Source organism: Lottia gigantea (assembly GCF_000327385.1).
Source record: "Lottia gigantea unplaced genomic scaffold LOTGIsca_39, whole genome shotgun sequence".
Classification (NCBI taxonomy): Eukaryota; Metazoa; Mollusca; class Gastropoda; family Lottiidae; genus Lottia; species Lottia gigantea.
Genome location: NW_008709333.1, coordinates 168,487 through 188,482, shown reverse-complemented (window position 1 = coordinate 188,482; position 19,996 = coordinate 168,487). Strand labels below are relative to the sequence as shown.

Genomic DNA, 19,996 nt, shown 5'->3' with positions numbered 1-19,996 from the left:
TATTTCGTATTATAGTCCTACAAATGACTACTAGTCACCATAATCATCTGTTAGAGCCTGTGGATATGGTCAGCATACATAGTAAAAGAATATTTTGTGGCCCCTGCTAGGCCCCTCACCTGATGTTTCGTAGACACGCCACTGATGGCCAGAGCTTCTTAGACTAAGCGTTATATGTTATGACTAAATTCGGATTGACGAATGTAAATAAATTGCACTCTCTAAAAAGCGAAAATATATTTAAAAAAATAATCTACATTTGTTTTTAATTACAGTGTTATACAATATATCATTATTTCGTGTGTTGGCAACACTCAATCCACTCTCAGGAAAGATGAACGTGGTCAACTATTGTTATCGGTAATAGCACTGATTGTAATTAAATCCCAACTGTTCAATCTGGTAGATTTGGTATGGCTTAAAACGGGGGTTTTCAACCTTTTTATTTCTGTTACACCTTTCAGGACCTTTGATCGATTGCATTACCGCCTTCTCCAATAAATCCTTACTATTTACCTATTTTCTTTTAGTTTTCTCTGCTCTATTTTTCATGTCTGAGAATATAGTCTGACCGTATTGAACGACCTAAATTATAATTGTCCAAAAGGATGCCTTACTGCCCCCAAATTTCAATATTTCCCCCAGGTTGAAAACCTCTGGCTTAAAAAGTGTTGTGGATCGAAGATTTTAATACAATTATAGGAGGTTGGGATTTCTTCTATTCTATTTAAGGCATGAAAGATAGAAAGGTTACTGTCCATAGAAAGAAGAAAACTGGGCGACCGAAGCTGTAGATTAACAATAATAATAATTAGAATAACAAGAATTGTTCGTGACGACTACGACCACTACAATAATGACCACGACTAATATAACAGCACCTAGACCTATAGCTATCAACGATAGCTTTTTAGCTTGAGCCGCCTCGCTGTTGGCTGTTATCAAATCTCCTCTGTCCACAGCTCGTCTAGCCTGAAATATATCAAGCATATGTGATATAAGTACAGAGCTCTAGAGCTTACGGTTTACACAAAGAAAAGGCTGTTTGGCAGAAAAGCTTTCCATCGCCCCTAAAGACATTTCTGAAACAAAGGATCTGAATTGTTCATAACTTCAAAAGGGACATAGTCTGAAATGGATCAGTTGTCTGAAAATCGCACAACGACTTACTTGAGCTCTATTAGTCAATCAAGAATTAACCAAATAGTAATATCAATTCACATTAAATGTACTTACATCTAAAGCTCTCATAATGGCCATAATTCCAACTGGCCAGCAGCATAATAAAGTTGCTAGAACGGCTAGTCCCAAGTGGTCCGGTGGGGTGGTGTGGATCGCAGAAGTTGTCTGGGGCTGTGTCACCTACAAATATACAATGCTCCAATAACTACCTACCCTTTCTTCGCTGGGTTTGTTATTTTTCAATGAAATCCATAGTCTCTTCTTGTAACTTAGACTAGTGCTTCCATAGGAAAGTATCTCTTATAACCGCCTTATACCACCATCAACTATGGGGTTGTAAGATTCCTCACAGAGAGTTCACATAGCCAAGAATGTTCACTTGATATGCATGTTTATATTATGAAACGAGCGTTTTTTGGTATCTGATTGGAGACGAACGTAAGCATGCAGTGTACAATTAAGTATATTTACTCAGGATCGCGTAAAAAGTGTATCTTAACCTATCTGGGACCAATCCCAGACTCTTAAGATGACACAAACTCGAGTAGCCCTACAAAATGGAGACTGTTCGTCTGTTTTAGAGTAATGGGCTGTCATCTGTAATGAACCTACCACTACATTGTTGAATTGTCCAGCTTGGTTTGGTTGATAGTATTGCGGTTGGCCGCCATATTGCTGTGGTTGGCCGCCATATTGCTGTTGTTGGCCGCCATATTGTGGTTGTTGGCCAGCATATTGTTGGGGTTGTCCGGCATATTGTTGCTGCTGGGCTTGTTGTTCTGCGGACCAGTTGGTGTAACCCCCACCAGCATTTCCACCGTTGCTGTTGGTAGAATCGTCGTAACTTGGTGGTGCTGGAGATCAATTTAAAGGGGGTATTATTTCATATTTTGATGTATTCATACTATCATAGGCATTCCAAGTGTTTCTTTATAGCCTCCAAAAGCATTACGTTAATGGACATTGGCTGGGCAAAGATGGCAAGAAAGCATGGTGAATTTAAAACAAAGATCGCCCCCACCACCACCCTCTCTTTAAACTCCTATTTTTATGTCCGTTGCAAAAATCGAATCTTCCTTTTCCTTGAAAACGAGACTATCTCAATCGTTCTTCAAAGGGAAACTCCATGCCAGGGCTATGGGTAGAGAGAAATTAGTACAAGCAAGACAATTCCCTCAATCAAAAATCTCGTTCACAGACTGGAAAAATCGGGAGTAAAGGTCTATAGTATAGACTCCCCCAAAGAGAAGTATATTCAGGTGTTTCAAAAAGAGTAAGCATGATCTGCCTCTTGCGTGACACCTGCCATTACTACAATGGTCAAAATCAAGAGATACAACCAGATCAATTGATTTCTGACAAAACAAATCCAATTGTTTCTGCAAGACCCGTTGGCCCGTCGCCACCATGTAAACATCTTAAAGAACTACCTCAACAAATCAGCATGGCTGGGAATGGATATTACAAAGATCAATGTTTCATAATAATTGTGAAAATTAAAGAATTGGTATGAACTTTTCTACCCGACTTTCTTCCCTGGGTTGTTAAAAGAAATACATCACAGTTTGAGCTATACCATGCAGTGCGCAAAGGGGGGAATTATGAAGAGGACCTAGTAAAAAATAAATTTCTTCTTACCTTGTTTTTCGGACATATTGGAAATTATTTTGAAACGAGATAAGATACAGATATTGACTCCCCAAATATTTATCAGGTTGAAAAAGAAAGACTGATAACAGGTTGATATTTCACATATATCACATGCTAAGGGTCAGGGGTCGTGTATTGCTCATTATTGCCAAATTTTAAAGGAAAGTTGATACGATACGTGATGAGTTATATTGATATTGATAATTATTTGTATAATTAATAGGATTAGTTCAAATGTAAATTAGAACTGTCTGTAATCATATGACCATTGACCTAGAGACTGCACCAATCCAAAGTGTTAAAAAACACAATCAGAACATGTTTATCTTTGTATTGGGATCGGGGTCGTAGCAACGCTTGATTGTTCGCGGCTTGGGGAGGGGGTTGGGGCATGATATATATTAGGGGGTATTATTTAAATTTCAGACTTTCGTCTTTTACAACATTTTATCTTTGATGATATGAGAAAGGACGGGTAAGGCCATGTGTAATGGGCTTTCCCAAATACCCGTGAGCCCTATATATATTATATATTATGTAATTTGATCAGGCTAATCAAGGAATGTTTCCTACACAGTCCGAAGCACTCAGTGGTCTTCGATTTATTTTCAATAAATATTTTTCAACCATGATAAAATTATTATTAAGGGGTATTTCAATTGTTCAGATCTCGAACTCAGGATTAGAGAGACATCAATGTTCCGGAGTCTCAAGCGCAGGGTCTACGTTGCCTTGTTGACGTTACACAGTGTTTTTCGGACTAAAAACCCCTTGATAAATTGTCTGTATAGCTTAACAAAGGTTTTTTTTTTCAAGTATTGTACAATATTTGATAAAACTTAAATTTCATCAGTCAAATAACGAATAATGAGCTTTTACGACATTGATTTTTACGACATAATCATTTTCGGCACCGAGATCTATTAAAACCAATTGATGGCAGAAAGGGGAGATAATTCGCGCGAAATTTAATTTTGTAAACAAACCTCGATTCTGTTCTGCCTCAAAATGATGAAAACAAACCGAATGAATCGAGAATTGAAGGCTTTTGGTGAGAATCCACCGTTTGGAATTTCATGTTGGCGATCAGAAAACAGTACAGCTGAACTTGAAGCACGTAAGTAAATAAAAACCCTGTCTCTTCCCCAATCTACAGTCTACTTATTCTACATTCAAAAATCAATTACAAAATCTTAGTCTTAATATAAAACGGTTTTCCGAGTTGTCATAGTCATTGGTCCGAGACTCACAAAGTGGTCCGAGTGTGTTATGAAAAGTGGTCCGAGTTTGTTTTGTATTTCTCAGCTCAGTATGAGTTATCAGTCTTTTCTACTTTTACCGGTAATGTTCTTATTTCTGTCCCAGTCTTAGTATAGCTTGGAGCTGACTGTGTCTGTATCCCTGTAGTTAAACTAGGAGATGCTCTGAATTGGTGTCATTTTAGTGGCATGTAGTGGTTTCCTCCCTTTACAAGTTTCTCCCTTGTGGTTTCCCCCCAGTGGTCTCCACCTATTTTTAATCCTAGTGGTTTCCTCCCCTATTCTAAGTGGTTTCCTCCCCTAATTAACATATGATAAACTAATTAAAAACAGTTAATTTTAGCCACCATTTTAATATTTTCCAGAAATATTGGGAGGAGAAGGGACGCCATATGAAAAGGGAGTTTTTAAGCTTGAGATAGATGTACCAGACAAATATCCCCTGGTTCCCCCTAAAGTTAGATTTATCACTTCAATATACCATCCAAATATTGACAATGCTGGAAGAATTTGTCTGGATATATTAAAGATGCCCCCACAGGTATGTTTTGGTTTAAATCAAGTCTTTTAAGAAGATCACATATTCGTCAAACATTTCGGACGTTTTGCCTTAAACAAGAGTATGTTCTTTACACTCTATGATTTATGTAAGGGTTTGTTTTGGTTTAAATGAAGTTTAAACCTATAAGAAACCTATTTAAGATTTAGTCAAAACTTATGCGTTGCCCTTCACAAGAGTATGTTCTGTTTTCTTGATGCCTAAGGGTGTATTCAGGTTTTAACATGACTATTTTTTTGGAATGTTAGGTTGTATATTGATCAGAACCACAGAATATTTCTGTAAATCTTTTAGGGTGCTTGGCAGCCAATGTTAAGACTAAGTACAGTTTTACAGTCAATTCAGTTATTAATGGCGGAACCCAACCCCGAAGATCCCCTCATGACTGAAATAGTAAGTTAAATTTTCCTCAGAATATCGGTAAATTTATATTAGTGATAGACCAATCAGATGAATGGATTGCTAAAATCATCTTAATTTAAGATTTGCTTAAACAGGCTTCAGAATTTTTAAGATTGTGGACCACAGCCATATATGACCACCGCGTCATGCGGATGGTAAATATTCAAGATTTTTGGGCAAGGGCAATATCTCTGCTTATAACGGTCGAAAATAGCTCAAATTCGTTTTACCATTATGTACACACATACCGAGGGGTGCCGACAATTTATACTCCCACATAGAGAGACGTGGGCGTATAAAAATGTAACATGCAGGACTTTTTCATGTTAATACCTCGATCACCGAGCTGGATTCACAATGGTAGTTTAAGAAGGGTTGAAACTAACTTTTTGACACCTCCAACCTTTTAGTTAGCTATAGTACACAAGTCAGTTTTCTTTTGAACTAAATTAATGAGTGTATTTGTAGGCTAGTGAGTATAAATATAATAAACCAGCTTTCAATAAACATGCTGAAGAATTCACCAGAAAATTTGCCATGGTTTGTATATTTCTCTATATATTTGGGCTAAATGGTTTGGAATTTTCTCTTATTCCAACATTTTCTTCTGTACCTTTGAGTTCTTTTAAACACAACTTCCGACTATCATTTTCCATTCACATGCTACTTGGTTTGCTAATGATTAAAATTGCAATACTGCCTTGAGGAAGCAGACAAGTTTGGAGTATTGCCTCTTTATGGACAAAATCTTAACTTAGAAAAAATAACAAATAATGAATTCTATTTTGATGAACCTATTATTTGGAGTTTTTATCTTTCAGACAAGTTCAATTTCAGTTAATGATGAGGAAAATGAGAATAAACGTAAGAATTGTGATAAAACAGACTCAAAAATTGAGAGTAAGAAATCCAAGACAATGGGAGATGTGACAAACATTTCTACCTAAAAACATCAGTTAATTTATGCTTGTGGTTCAGACAGTGCTATTAACTTTGCCCTTAATTCAGTAGTCTAAATATATGCTTTACAAGGTAATAGAGTCTAATTTCAGCTTTAGATTGAGAGTCAAAAGTCAAGAAGTATGGGGATGTGGCGAATATCTCTTCCTAAAAACTTAGGGAAAAAATTCAGCATTTGGAGTAGTCTGACTGAAATTGAAATGTAGATATACAGTCCTACAGCGGGATTGGTAATGATCTGTGAATATCTGGCATGATTGCAAGGGTGTGGATGACCAGACCCATCATGGTTCTGTCATAGCCTATTGCCACCCAGTTGAATTCCAGGTGGACGCATCATATACTCAAGTCTAACATGTTAGTTTCTGTTAACTTGTTTTGTAGGATAGATTAGAGTTGCCACAGTTGCTTTAAACAATCTGCAAGTGTACACCGACTTATTTGACACTGTTGAAAAATTCTATAGCGTTCTGTCAATAAATCAGTCAGTGTGTTTCATACATTACTTGTATTGTGATATCTTCATTCTTTATCAAACCAACAGTCTAGAGTTGAGGACCATTTGACAATAACATAACAAAATCAACAATAAAGACAAAAATTATGATCAATTTTAGTGATTGACCAATCTTTGTGAAAGAGCCCCAGTTTCAGATTTTGTCTGTGAAATAAAAATAAAAGTGTTAATATGTAAATAATGAGTTGTTTATTTATAAAGATTTGTTTTTACACACAGTAGAATTTACAAACTTTATACACAAAATATTGATCCTTTATTTAAAGGTTGGGATCGTGACAGAAAAATTATTTTTTTTGATCCTGTTCAGTCATCATTGAGGATCATGGTTGGTGATTTTTTAAAAAACCCACCTGGACATTTTAAGACATAACTAAAGATCTTATACAAATTTTCATCAGGAATTCGTGAAAAATACGAACAGTATAGCACATTTGCATAGAATATTTCCTAAAGATCCAAATTGCAGTCAGTCATTTTAGAGCTGCAATCCGATAGGATAGGCAAGTACAGCCCTGGTACTAAAAATTTTAATGTCATTTTCAAAGGTTGGTAATTCTGGACACACATGTCTGAAGGCTCAAAATTCGATGGTGAGCTATGAACAATATTACTGATTAATTCTCCTTTGTTAGACTCAAGTACGATTGGTCAAACAAATGGTAAACCTGTCCTTTTAAAATCTTCCTAATAATCTTATGTATCAAAAGTGACTTCTCTCCATGTAGTTCTGTCTTCCAGTCCCAACCTTTAAAACTTCAATATAACAAATTATTATACTATACTATAAACATGATACATCTTGCATAAATATAATTAGTGCATAACTTTATTCTAGATTCTTTATAACAATATTTACAAACTGAAGAGGGTGAGGGTATTTCAGGTTACTGTGCTATCTATGCTGTTGTAGGTAATTGGTTTGAGGGCTAAAGACTGCTCTTGTGATAACTATGAAGCCAATTTAAGGGGGAAGGGGATGATATGAAGCCAATTTAAGGGGGAAGGTGATGATATGAAGCCAATTTGAATTGTGAATTCTTAAATGGGCAAATTTTTGAAAATTTACAAGCAAATGAATTTGATAAAACAATGAGTACTCCCTCAGCAGACAATATAAAATATTCTAGCCGCCCAAACACACATATAATTTAAGTCATAATTTTAGTACAAAACACTTTCAGACGAACAGAAGAATACCCATTAAACAGAGCCTCGTTTTCTGACCCTACACCAGCCAACAAATATCAATATAGCTATCAGATGTTTGGACTGAATTAATTACAAAACTAACTAAATATTATTTCAATCAGATACAAATTTCATAAATAATGAGACATTTGGAAGTGTCCCAATTTAGGTTTTTAATGCTTAACATAAAATTCATATATACAAAACCAATTAGCTTAAAACAAACGAACGCAAGCAAAATAAATAATGTTTATAAGTCAATTATACGTTTTGCAATATTTATATAAATAATCATGAAAGATCTATATTACTCTCCTTTTCTGGAACACTAAAATTATTATTATGCTAATTGCAGTTGAACTGTGCTTTTCATTGTTTTTATTGAAAAATGTTCTTCATAATTATAGCCACCTTTCTGGTATCATAGTTATAGTTATTTGGTTAGATTGTACATCAGTGAATACAGCCAATCAGAGTCCTCGACAGAAAGTCAAAATTTACCATGTTTACAGTCTGTCTATCAGGAGATATGAATGGCTGTATTTGCTAGCGTACAATCCAATCAAATCACTGTATTTCCTGAAACAAGAATGGTGGCTTTTGCAGTTAAGGTATATGAAGAATTATTATCAATGACACCAATATATTGATATTAAGACAACTGACTATTGTAGTCAAGGTATAAAACACAGTTTGTAATAGTTTGACATTGTGAAGGTATATTATCAATAATCCCTAATATTGGTATCTAGATGACTGTATCCCTTTCACTCAGTCACTGCATTGATCATTGTGGCCTTTATTTTATTCTAATCAACTAATCACAGAAGTCAGTACTAGGATAACCAGTACTTTGAAATGAATAGTCCTTGCTTCGGACCTAGGCCCATGCCCGAGTTAAATTCTCATTTCACCTTAACACCAAAAAGTAGAAATTATAGAGAATGCATATTATGTGATTAATACTTGATTGGAGTATAATTGAGTATTTTGGCAGTTTTGTCCTCTATCAAAGTTTTCTGTCATACAGATCATGTAGATCTCATTAATATTTCATATCATGTTTATTAAACATTGCACAATTTGAATCATTAATGGTTGAAAACGGAAAAGTAAAAACAATGCAAGGAAACTACAATTAGTTAGTCTATAGATAAGTTTAGTTTTCAGAACACTGTATCCTTTCTTTCATAGAGAACAAAAATTGAGCTTATTTACAGTAGAGGGAAAGCTAAGGGCAATAAGTTAGTGATAGGCAATGTTTTGGTTTTGACAAATTTGCTCACATGGAAAAACAAAACCAAGCACTACTTCAACCAGCTCTTGAAAGCTATCACTAGAATTTAACTAGAAACTATAAATATTAACTTAAACTGACAAAGGCACTTATCCATATTGTTATAATAATTAAACTAAACTAGCTTACAAATAAAGATTTAAATTTTTCAAAAGGTTAAATAATTAAGATTTAGAGAAAACAATTGATAGTTTTGTCAATTTGGGAATGTAAATTCAATGTTTTTCTATTGTAATGGTTTTGAAGTTTTTAATGCATGACTTAAACGCCATTAAGACTTTCATATGGCATGTATTACGGTATTACTATATCAAACTTCCTTGAGTGGTATTTAGTAATTGATGATATTAACACGAACATAATTATATGGATAACAATTACTTTAATAAATAACTTGCGACGTTATCCATATAATTGTGTTCGTGTTACTATATCAAAGAAGAGAGTAATAACATAATAATCATCTTCACAATGTCTTCTTATACCTTGACTGCAATGGCCCACTGTTATGTATTAATGAACTTTATTAATGCAGCAATTTGATTGGATTGTATGATAGCTAATACAGCCAATCAGAACCTTTCACAGAAAAATGACAAATAATAATTACATGAAATCAAGGGCTCTGATTGGCTGTATTCACTGGCATAAAATCCAATCAAATTGCTGACTGTGAAATAAGAAAGTGGGCCATAGCAGTTAAGGTATAAGATGAAGTTAGTTATAGCTTGACATTGTGAAGATACCTTGTGTTCTTTATAAGTATTTTAATGTAAATAATATTAAAAATATATCACTTTCAATCTTTTGCAAAATATAAACAATAGAAATAATTTTATGCATAAATTATTGTTGCCAATTATCAATAAATTGTGTAAACACTTAACAAAACACCCCTGATTGTACAAATGAACTCTTCTATTCATATATCTATATTGACTGAGAAATCATGTTAGGAAGAGTTTAATAACTAAATTGAGGGATGCTAACAGACTATTCTATTTCCAGAATTAGGTTGAATATGGCTAAGATATGAAATAATTTGACGAAATGAGTGGTTCTACATTCATTGATGCGTGTCACCAGATTTATAATCTGGGCCTTCTTCTTCGTAACTTTGAAACTGACCCTGAAAATAGAAGAGGAAATGTCAGAAATTATGAGTGAAGGGTGGAGAGGTATATTAGAGTTATTTCCTGTCAGTATTGTAGTTTTACATTATACTTTAACACACTGGTATAAAAAACTGAATGAACGAATTCTCACAGAAGCAATTATGAAGTTCCACTTTTCTGAAAATTTTTAATTTTTTTGTCAAGTATAAGTTTGTTTAATTCTCAAGGTTCCATAAATTTCAGAACATTTTACTGTTGCTGTTGATGTTTCCATTGGTCATATTCTAACTTACACGGGTTGACCTTGGAAGAGCCAAGAGCAAGATTAAAATCAAAAGATAATATGTATAGGGAGAGTATGGGTAATATTTTTTGAAATATTGCTCTATAAAAATATAACAAAACTCTAAACTATGGGGATTCTCCTTCACATCACAATTAAGAGTATGGATAACTTTTATTGAAAAAGGTATTTTTTGACTATGACCTACATCTTATTGAGGGTTGTTCTCAGAATAACGAGACAAGATCAAGATTAGACTCAAGAGATGATATATGAGTTATGATAACTAATTCTGAAATATATATTTATCAGAATATAACCAACTTCACTGGGTTGTCCAAAATAAAGAGCTAAGAGCATAATTCAATATATGTGGTTGAGTAACTATTTTTGAAAGATTGTAGGAGTTGTCCTTGGAATAAGGAACTGAATATGAGAATATGTTTCAGACTAAACCCTATCTCCTAAAGTAATTAATATGTAAGTAGAAAGATGTATCAACTAGACTATAACTTACCTCATAAGGATTGTTCTCAGAATAAGGCGCTGATGGCAAGGTTAATATAAGTTAATATATTTCAGACTTAACCCTAATTAGTAATTAGTAGTGAGTAGTAATTAATATATGAGTAGAAAGATGTATCAACTGTACTATGACCTACCTCATAAGTGTTGTCCTCAGAATAAGGCGCTGAAGGCATTGTACTATCATCATCTGAGGAATCATCACCAGAAGAATCAGGAATCTCTATTGGAGTATCTATAAACAGAAACATTCCAAATTTGAGATCCAGACAGCCGAAAGTTAGCTCTAATACAAAAATAAATCCACTGTAATAACTTATACTCTAAGAATGTCTAACACATTTACAGTAGCAAAAATTAATATGTTATTCTTTCCTATTAAATACTAGCTATTTTGTAGCTGACCTAGGACCAATCAACAAATTTAGCAAAAGGAGTCAAACTTTAAGGGCCATATGCAGCGCTCGTACTTTACCTAAACTTTGACTAAAGTTAGCCAAAGTCCAACTTTAGTCAAGGTAAGAGCGTTGCCCCAAATTCAAAGACATCATCATCCATGCCAAGGAAGGTAATTTATATTTTCTACTCCTTAAGCTTCTCAGGCCAGAAAGCTTTATAGTACATGTATGTTACTGTCACAGGGTTCAATACTTGCCTGATCATTTTCCCAATCAAGGCGGAGAAAAGGGAGATAAATAAGCTTCTTTCAAAAGCCTTTGAAGCATGATTTGAATTCCAATGAACAAGGCATAGCAATCCACTTTCCGATTTGTTACATTTTCTATGAAGGACGACATTAGGGACTGGTTTTGATACTTTAAATTGAAATCGAATTGTCAAGATATAGAAAGGGAAGTAACTCACATTTTCTAGTTTTACCACCAGCGTTATTGGTATTAGAAAGTTGATTGTAGCACGTTAAACAGACACGGAGTGGCTTGGACGATTGTAGAGGAAGTAACCATCTTTTACTGGTACACGAATTACACGCCACTATACCACACTTTCTACAGTGGTGCTGAAATTTTAAAACGTTAAACATACGGTTTATATACGCACTAGTAATTTCTTGATCTTATTCAAGAAGTGTGCTCATTCCATAATATTGCCTTGTGTTTGTTACATATTCTCCTCATTGCTAAATGTTGTTCAAGGCTTATACACACCAGTAAGTTAATAACAATTTTGACCTATTCGCTTTAAGCTTTTGAGTCCAAATCCATAAGGGCTGTTGAGGATGTAGCTAGCAAGGTGTTGCTCTCTCCTCTAGAACACCTGATAACACTATGCGACTTGGCTTATCCAATATCTATTATGGATTTGAATGTAAGTCTTTATGGATAACAATCACTTTATTTCTGATTCCACTGATTGTTATCAAAATGTAAATTATGTATAATGAAGTACCATAGAGGCAAAATATAAATATATACAGGCATGTAACAATGTGGCGTAATGAAACTAATGATGATAATATACTGGTTGTTGATAAAGTATTGGCTACGCCTATCAAACATATCTATTTTGGAGAGTACACAAAGGCATTTACATTTATTTGATAGGTCTTCTTTTAAATCTCTTTCAAAGTCATACCTTCTCCATTTTTAAATCAAAAAGTAACTAAATCTTTCCCACTCTACATATCATAATGTTTATGACAGACAATTATGCAAACAAGAAGTTTTAAAATTAAAACCTTGATTAAATCTCTTCCTACATTTTATGAATCATGCAAACAATAAAAAATATCAAGTACCATTACCTTTCTTTTTAAAACGCTAAATTCTGAGGCTTTACAGTGCATACAAGTAGTGGCATCATCATCAGGTACCCAGACTGGTGAATCATTATCAGATGACTGAGTAGTACCTTCTGTAATACACAAAAATATCTCATTATACTGATCCGACACCTTTGTAATAATATGATCTAATGTGATCAATTATTGGTTGAAAAATAATAAATTGAAGGCCTGGGCTTACTCAACATCCATTTTGGGAAATTCACATAGGAATTTACATTTATTAGATGCATTTTTTTCGTATCCAGAACAGGTGTTTGAAACATGTGATGAACTCGTGTAAGATGCATGGAAAATAATTCAGGTTCAATTAAACCATTCTACAATCCAGACCTTGACCGCTTTCACAGAAAAGATCTTTCTATATCAATTTATGTTATTTTCTCTACCTACTTTTTATCAGTAGATCACTGACACATTTTCTAATATGTGCCATCCATTCTTTTTTCTCTGTATTCGTAGCAGCGAAAACAGCAAATGATTTACTTGGACTAATAATTTTCCATCCATTTCTTAAAACTAAAAAATAAAAGGACAATAAATATTGTTATATTTGGTCTGATGAAAAACTTATTATTCCGAATCATTGTCGTGCTTTGAGAAGTATTCTGAAAAATTTTAAAAAAATACGAAAAAAAAAATAAAAAAAATATAAAAAAAAAAGAAAGGAAATTAAAAAAAAAAAAAAAAATTAAACAAAATAAAAAAATCAATTAAAAAAAAATAAATAAAAAATAAGTGAATAGACAAAGAAAATCTAAAAACAAAAAAAACATGAGAACGATGGGCCACCATTGGATATTTGAAACAAGACTAAGAGCTTAGAATATTTTAACAATTAACAGATAACTTACGGCCTTCATCTGGTATATCTTCTAATTTGACATTTTCTAAATCTAATATATGTTGTTTATTATACTGTAAATAACGCAAATACATTATTTTGACAAAAATATCAAAATTAAAAAATTTGGTCAGTCTTTCTGAAATACCAACACATCATGAATATTAAACTTTAATCAATTTGGCTATCCTGAATCATACCATGGGAATAAATTACAGAGTAAGGTTACTGTGACAAGAAAAGACACTGACAGTGATATTGATTGATTTGAATATGAAATACTTCCAAATTTTCTGCTACAGTTTTGACTAATGAAAAGCAACACCATACAGTGTGCAATGAGGAAAGTTTTCCTAGACATTAACGGGTGTTACGAATTCAAAAATGGTAAAAAATCTGAATTGACTTACTTTTTTCTTGTGTAAAATTATATTTCCGTAAACTAAGGCATCATTAAATAAAAAAAATTGACGAGGTTTCTGTTTTTTACGACATAATTTAGTTAGTACTCCTTCTCCTACTAACACTCTACCAGGTACCACTAGAGGCTGAAATATAGAAATATCAAGTATTATTTGGCTCATTTCAGGTCTACCTCTATATCTTTTTTAGACTTGAAGATTTGATTTAAAGGGACAAGTTTGCCATTTTCGGTGGTTGATTTGGGTCATTCATAGTTTTATGAAATAAGCCTATTAGAAATGTAAGAAAAACGCATAATTTCTTCAAAAATACCTCAATTAATTAATAAAGAAATTTACTTTCAATTTCTATATGACAGAGTCTCAAATGGATGGCCAACCTGTCCCTTTAATGAGTGTTGCTTGTATAGGCACATATTTGTGACCGAGACTACAGGCTAAACTAGGCATGGGGATTATTCATACCTCATTGCTTTTGTCAGCTTATGAATAATTATCTAGATAGATTTTCTATGCTGTTGATTTGTACACTTTACCTTGTGGATTACATTTGGGATGGGTACTTTTGTTATGTTGTCAACTTGTGAACTTTGACTTAAGAATTGCAATTTGTAGGTATTAGGCAGTTTTGGCAGTCTAATTAAAACCAGACTCAACTTTCATTTCGTTTTTTTATTAGTCTTTATTTTTAGTATAGCGACTTTAGATTAGAGTCTTGAACACTCTTCAAAATAAACTTTTGACCTAACCTGCTTTAACCAATAACATTTATGCCTTCTCCAGCGTTAGCATTTTGTGAGAGATTGAAAGAATTCAATTGTTTAAAGAAGATGACATCAGATTAGGTCAAAAGGTTAGGTATTAGCCAGTTTTGATTGTCTTCAATTGATTTGTGGACTTTGACTCATGGTTGCAATTGCTGTAGGTGCATATCAGTATTCTCTTGTGAGTGGGACTTTGCCACTTGGAATGCAATTGGGATGGGTGGACTTAGTTAACTTCTGAACTTTTGACATTAGAATTGTGAATTGAATAGACATTAGCTAGTATTTACTTTGATTCAGAAAAAAAATCAAGCAGTATTTTCTCACACTATATTTAAGATGAAAATTCAATACAAATCAATAAATCTTTACCTGTCCCGATGAACCAAAACATTGTTCAACAAACGCAATTCTTCTTGTGTTTGCCTCAGAATTCACTGAAATACAATAAAAGACCTCATGAATATCTGGTCGAAAGGTATAAAGTCCTTATATTAATTGCTTTACAAGTTTATAGATTATCTGATAAAACATGAAATTCTTGAAAAATCATAAATTCATCCAAGAATTATATAAATTAAACAATTACTGTAAAAGAAATCAGGACGTTTGACTCTTTCCTTTTCCATATTCATTGAACAATTTCAAAATTTTGATTTCCTTCTAGTTATCCATTCAATCCATTCAGATAGTTATAATAATTTTTCTAGGCAATTTTTCTCATAAACAGCACAACAAAAAAACAACTCGAAAAGTATCACTAGTAAAATTTCATTTAATTTTCAAGTCATATATGATACTATATATTATACTATAGTAGATACCTCTGACTCTCTGGATTGAATTTTAGTTTTTCCTATTTTCAATAAAAATTATATCAAAATAACCATATTCCTTTACCCTCCAGTATCAAAATAATAAAGTTATCAATCAATAGAATCAGAACATTATCATTTTATTTCTCTCTAGCCTTTAGCTTGAATAACAAATGTACTAGAAATAAAATAAAAGAAAAGTTTACTTTCTTGTTCAATGAAGTGTAAAATTATTATTGATTTTAATTGTTTAAATTGAAGAAAGAAGAGGATACACTGGTTTCTCAGATAGATCTGATTCTGATGTTAGTAATTTAATTCAAAGCATGAAAGTAATTTTTAAATTCTAACCAATTTATTAAATACAAAGATACTATAAAAATCTGCATCAAACAAATGTAAAAACAATTCCTCAATCAAAGCCAAAACAATCACAATCAGACATTATAAATATCTAAAAAGTGTCTCACAATTTTAATTTATTTCTCCCTTGACAATACTTTGAATATCCAGACAATAAAAAACATACCAAAATGGACTTTGATTTTCTTGGAAGTAAAATAACATTTTTATACATTTGAGTACTTTGAACGGACACTTCTGGTATGATATAAAGGTTACAAACTGGTACATTTAAGATCACCAAATGTGCAGAGATAATGTACTGAAAAGATCCACTTTGTACTTCAGATCTCCACTTTTTTCATTTTTTCTAACAATTATTCCTGAGGTTAATTCATAGAAATTTATACTATAAACATCTAATGGAAAAATATCATAACTATAAAGTATATAATGGAAAGGGACACATATTTGCCATCCCTTTGACCAACCATACTTTACTTTATAGACATTAGACAGTACAATTTATCACAAGGATAAAAGATAGTTGTAACTAAATAAATAACTTACTGATAACAATTTAAAATCAAAATTCAGCAAAAGTTAAGAAAAGATTCAGAGGTTACTGACAAATGAATCCTGACTAACTAGAATGATGAATGACAAACTGACTCTAAAAATAAACCAGCAGTGTCACTCACTGAATAACTCATCAATATATCATAACTTCAGCAGGTGCTTGTTCACTGTGACGTCCGCGCTGAAATGGAACTTGCACTTCCTTTTTCATAACAATCCACTTCAGACCTTTGACCTGTCGATAATAAACTATGGGGGACAATAATTTTACAGTATTTTGAAAGATCTAGATAAACACATTCACTCTAGGATAGAAATTTTTGGATTCAATCTTTAGAAGAGAAGTTATTCAAGATAAAGTATAAAAATAAAAATTTTTACCAAGTCGGTCCACCATTTTGGATTGAGTCACCTGATCACGTCTGATGCCCAACAAATTTTTTTTTTTGATTTTTCATGATTTTATATTGTTACAAATATAGAGTATTTGCAGACTTTTTACTAGAAAAATTTAAAGATCTAAAAGCTTTTTGTAAAGATTTTAATTTTTTGGGACAGTTTTCACAAAAATCATCAAGATTTTAGATTTAAAATAGAGTTACGTCCCTTGTTTTGAAGCTCATCAGAATAAATAAAGTCACATGACTTGAAGAAGGTGACAGTTCGTCAGGAAAGGAAAATAATAAAATTGTGAAAATGGTTTCTCCGATTTGTGGACCGAAGCTTTCAGCTTATTGTAGTATCTTGAGTGTTTGGGGAATCGTTATGTTGGTACGTTGGATTTCTTTGTGTTATTTTTGACTTTTACTTGCTTTTCAGGTGGAAATACTTCTTCAGTTTCTCCATCACATCAGTACGAGTATCATGCTGCTATTTATTTTACTATTTATTGTACTTATAAATGATTTTCATTATTACAAAATACAATGTCATTTAAATAGACCTCTAATTATAAAATTCGATTAGATGTTCGATTTTATGATAAGGAAAAACTTATCCAACATTATTACCGTTACTGCATTATAAAACCAATATCTTTCTAATCCAATTAGTTTCTATCATCTTGTCTCTTGCTTTATAAAAAATAAACAGTTTGTTGCCAACATTGGTGCTGATTTGCAGCAATCTGAAGTTGGTAAGAAACTAATAAAATGAGACTTTTATGGCTTCACAACTAATTTGACATATCATACATATAAATTGGACATTATGATTCTAAAACCCCAGTGGTATGCTTATTAGTGCTGATTTTCAACAATCATACAATACCAAAAGTCAAATCAAGACTCTACAAAACCTGAACTTAGATTTTCAGTTATATTTTGAAGTTGGCATAAGGATAATTTGTGAAATTTGGAAAGCTTAGAGGCCGAACATTAGTTTTCACATTGGTGCAGATTTTTCAACAATCATACAATTCCATTCCAAGAGTCCAACTCTACATAACCTAAACTTATTTTGAAGTTGGCATAATTTGTAAAATTTTGAAAGCTCAGTGGTCGGACATTAGTTTGCATTGTATTGAACTCTTGATTTGAAAATAAAATGTAATATTTGTGTTGCTAAGAGTCATTTTAATCAAGACAGTGTAGAAATGATAATCTAGGTCATGAGTTATTGTGTTTGATGTAGTGGTGAGGTTTCTATATTATAATAAACTGACTTTTTGTACTTCTTAACATTTTTTTGTACTTTACTTGAATTTCCTTTTCCTCTTTTGTACATATGTATATTTATTAAACAATATATGGAAAATTATGAAGAATTTTAAAAATGTTTTCTTTCCTATGTTTATTTCATCCCTCTATCTTCTATTTACACCATACCAATTTTTCTTCTTCTTCTTCCATTAAAGTCCAGTCTACCATCTATCAAACAAATTTGGCCAAGAGTCTTAGAGATTCAAAAGAAGTTTCCTAGCCTTACTAAGCTTAACATGTATTTAGGGACACCTACAGCTTCAATAGTAACAACATAATGGCACTATCATAAATATCATTTGGCCTGGAAACCGGGAATTTATAACTTTACTGAATTGGCATGTAGAAATATAATAGAATGTTGAATTTTTGTGTTTTTTCATATTTTCCAGGGGCTATTAGGACTGTTCTTCCAGATCAGAAGCCCAACTTTAATAGAAGATATTCCTCTGGAAAATTGGAATGGAACATATTCAGAAGCAGTAGAAAAATTTGAACAGACGGCCATGAATTGTTGGATAGCTGCTGGAATTTATGTGGTTTTATTTATTTTTTCATTCGTACAACAAAGGATGCATTCACGAGCCAGTTATGAAATGTCGTAAAAACCCTGATGAAATGATATTGTGTATGAATTAGCAAGCATTTTGTGTTATAAATCCATTTAAATTTTTGTGTAAATATATATTTATGTGAGGTAGATACTGTATATGTATTTTCTGGTAATCTAAACAATACAGACTATATATGCAATATAAAGTTGGCTTCTCTTGTGAAACAGTAAAACTTATGAAAAATCTTTAACATAGATGAATTTTCTTATCGTTAGAAAAAATAATCCCAAGTTTTTTGACTACTCTAGTTAACATCATTCTGTCAAAAATAGCTATCAGAAGATAAGTAAGAATCTGCAATTTTTTAAGCCAGTGTGCAACTCTCAATTTAATGCAATCAGAAGATAAGAAAAAGTCAGCAATTTTCTTACTAGCTGACAAATTTCCTTATTATATATTAGAGGCTAGCTTAGAGTCAGCAAGTTTCTGACTTGTGAAATATTTATTAAAAGATTTTATTACTATAATCGATAAATTATCAGCAAATTTGTGAGCTGTAACTCTAATCTGAGTGTTTATGAACAAAATGTAAATATTATTGTTAGAATTGTATTGTTATAATCAAGTAGGTGTCAGTTTGGTCTATTATTATCATTTTTAAAGTCCTTCTTTATAATTCTTGGATATTTATACCTTTGGAAATTTCATACATGGAAAACACTATTATATTTTGGGTATATATGATCCTGAATACAATAGAAGGCTGGCTTAGTTATCATATTATGATAATTCATGGGAACTCATGCCGTAGAGGAATAGGGTTGTTTAATGGAAATTGTGCATCCCTGTCAGAGTCTACATAGCTAATACAATAGAAGGCTGGCTTAGTTTCTATCTTAAAACATTCCAAGTGATCTGTACCAGCCTGTGTCAAATTTCTTGCTACTTATATCTTCACATTGGCAAGCTCTTACCTTTTTGTAATTTCTTTTGAAGGTATTTCCATGGAATGTGTAATAATTATTGTATGTATATTAAGAATCATGTATTAAAAATTATTATTCCTTCAAAAGGCTTAAAAATTGAAAAAGAGAGTAAGCTATTGCTGCTCTCTATCCAAGTATCAATACCTCACAGCAAAATCTTTCCTATGATAAATCCATGGGAAGTCATTCCATAAAGGAGAGGAATCTGTGTTAATGGAAATTGTGCATCCCTTTCAGAGAGTCCACATA

General features: G+C 32.5%; 4 protein-coding genes across 4 annotated transcripts; 2 read left to right on the top strand and 2 right to left on the bottom strand.

Moving 5' to 3' along the window:
* Positions 1-223: 223 nt before the first annotated feature.
* Positions 224-2,894, bottom strand: LOTGIDRAFT_233366 (hypothetical protein). Its single transcript, XM_009059377.1, has 4 exons — positions 2,821-2,894; positions 1,795-2,036; positions 1,237-1,362; positions 224-972 (listed from the first exon to the last, which is right to left on the bottom strand). The coding sequence occupies exons 1-4, from the start codon at positions 2,834-2,836 to the stop codon at positions 796-798; spliced, it is 561 nt and encodes a 186-aa protein (XP_009057625.1). The 5' UTR covers positions 2,837-2,894; the 3' UTR covers positions 224-795.
* Positions 2,895-3,840: 946 nt separating this feature from the next.
* LOTGIDRAFT_122144 (hypothetical protein) lies at positions 3,841-5,757 on the top strand (the record flags this gene model as incomplete). The annotated part of the gene is made up of 4 exons (XM_009059376.1): positions 3,841-3,949; positions 4,457-4,632; positions 4,945-5,043; positions 5,521-5,757. 4 exons carry the CDS (start codon positions 3,841-3,843, stop codon positions 5,755-5,757), a joined length of 621 nt encoding a protein of 206 aa, XP_009057624.1.
* A 4,326-nt stretch (positions 5,758-10,083) lies between these two features.
* Positions 10,084-16,904, bottom strand: LOTGIDRAFT_233364 (hypothetical protein; the record flags this gene model as incomplete). The annotated part of the gene is made up of 9 exons (XM_009059375.1): positions 10,084-10,146; positions 11,078-11,175; positions 11,805-11,958; positions 12,703-12,812; positions 13,135-13,260; positions 13,596-13,659; positions 13,996-14,133; positions 15,144-15,208; positions 16,889-16,904. The coding sequence occupies 9 exons, from the start codon at positions 16,902-16,904 to the stop codon at positions 10,084-10,086; spliced, it is 834 nt and encodes a 277-aa protein (XP_009057623.1).
* A 244-nt stretch (positions 16,905-17,148) lies between these two features.
* LOTGIDRAFT_233363 (hypothetical protein) lies at positions 17,149-19,833 on the top strand. The gene is made up of 3 exons (XM_009059374.1): positions 17,149-17,278; positions 18,600-19,031; positions 19,078-19,833. Exons 1-2 carry the CDS (start codon positions 17,204-17,206, stop codon positions 18,810-18,812), a joined length of 288 nt encoding a protein of 95 aa, XP_009057622.1. The 5' UTR covers positions 17,149-17,203; the 3' UTR covers positions 18,813-19,031; positions 19,078-19,833.
* The last annotated feature ends 163 nt before the right edge of the window (positions 19,834-19,996 follow it).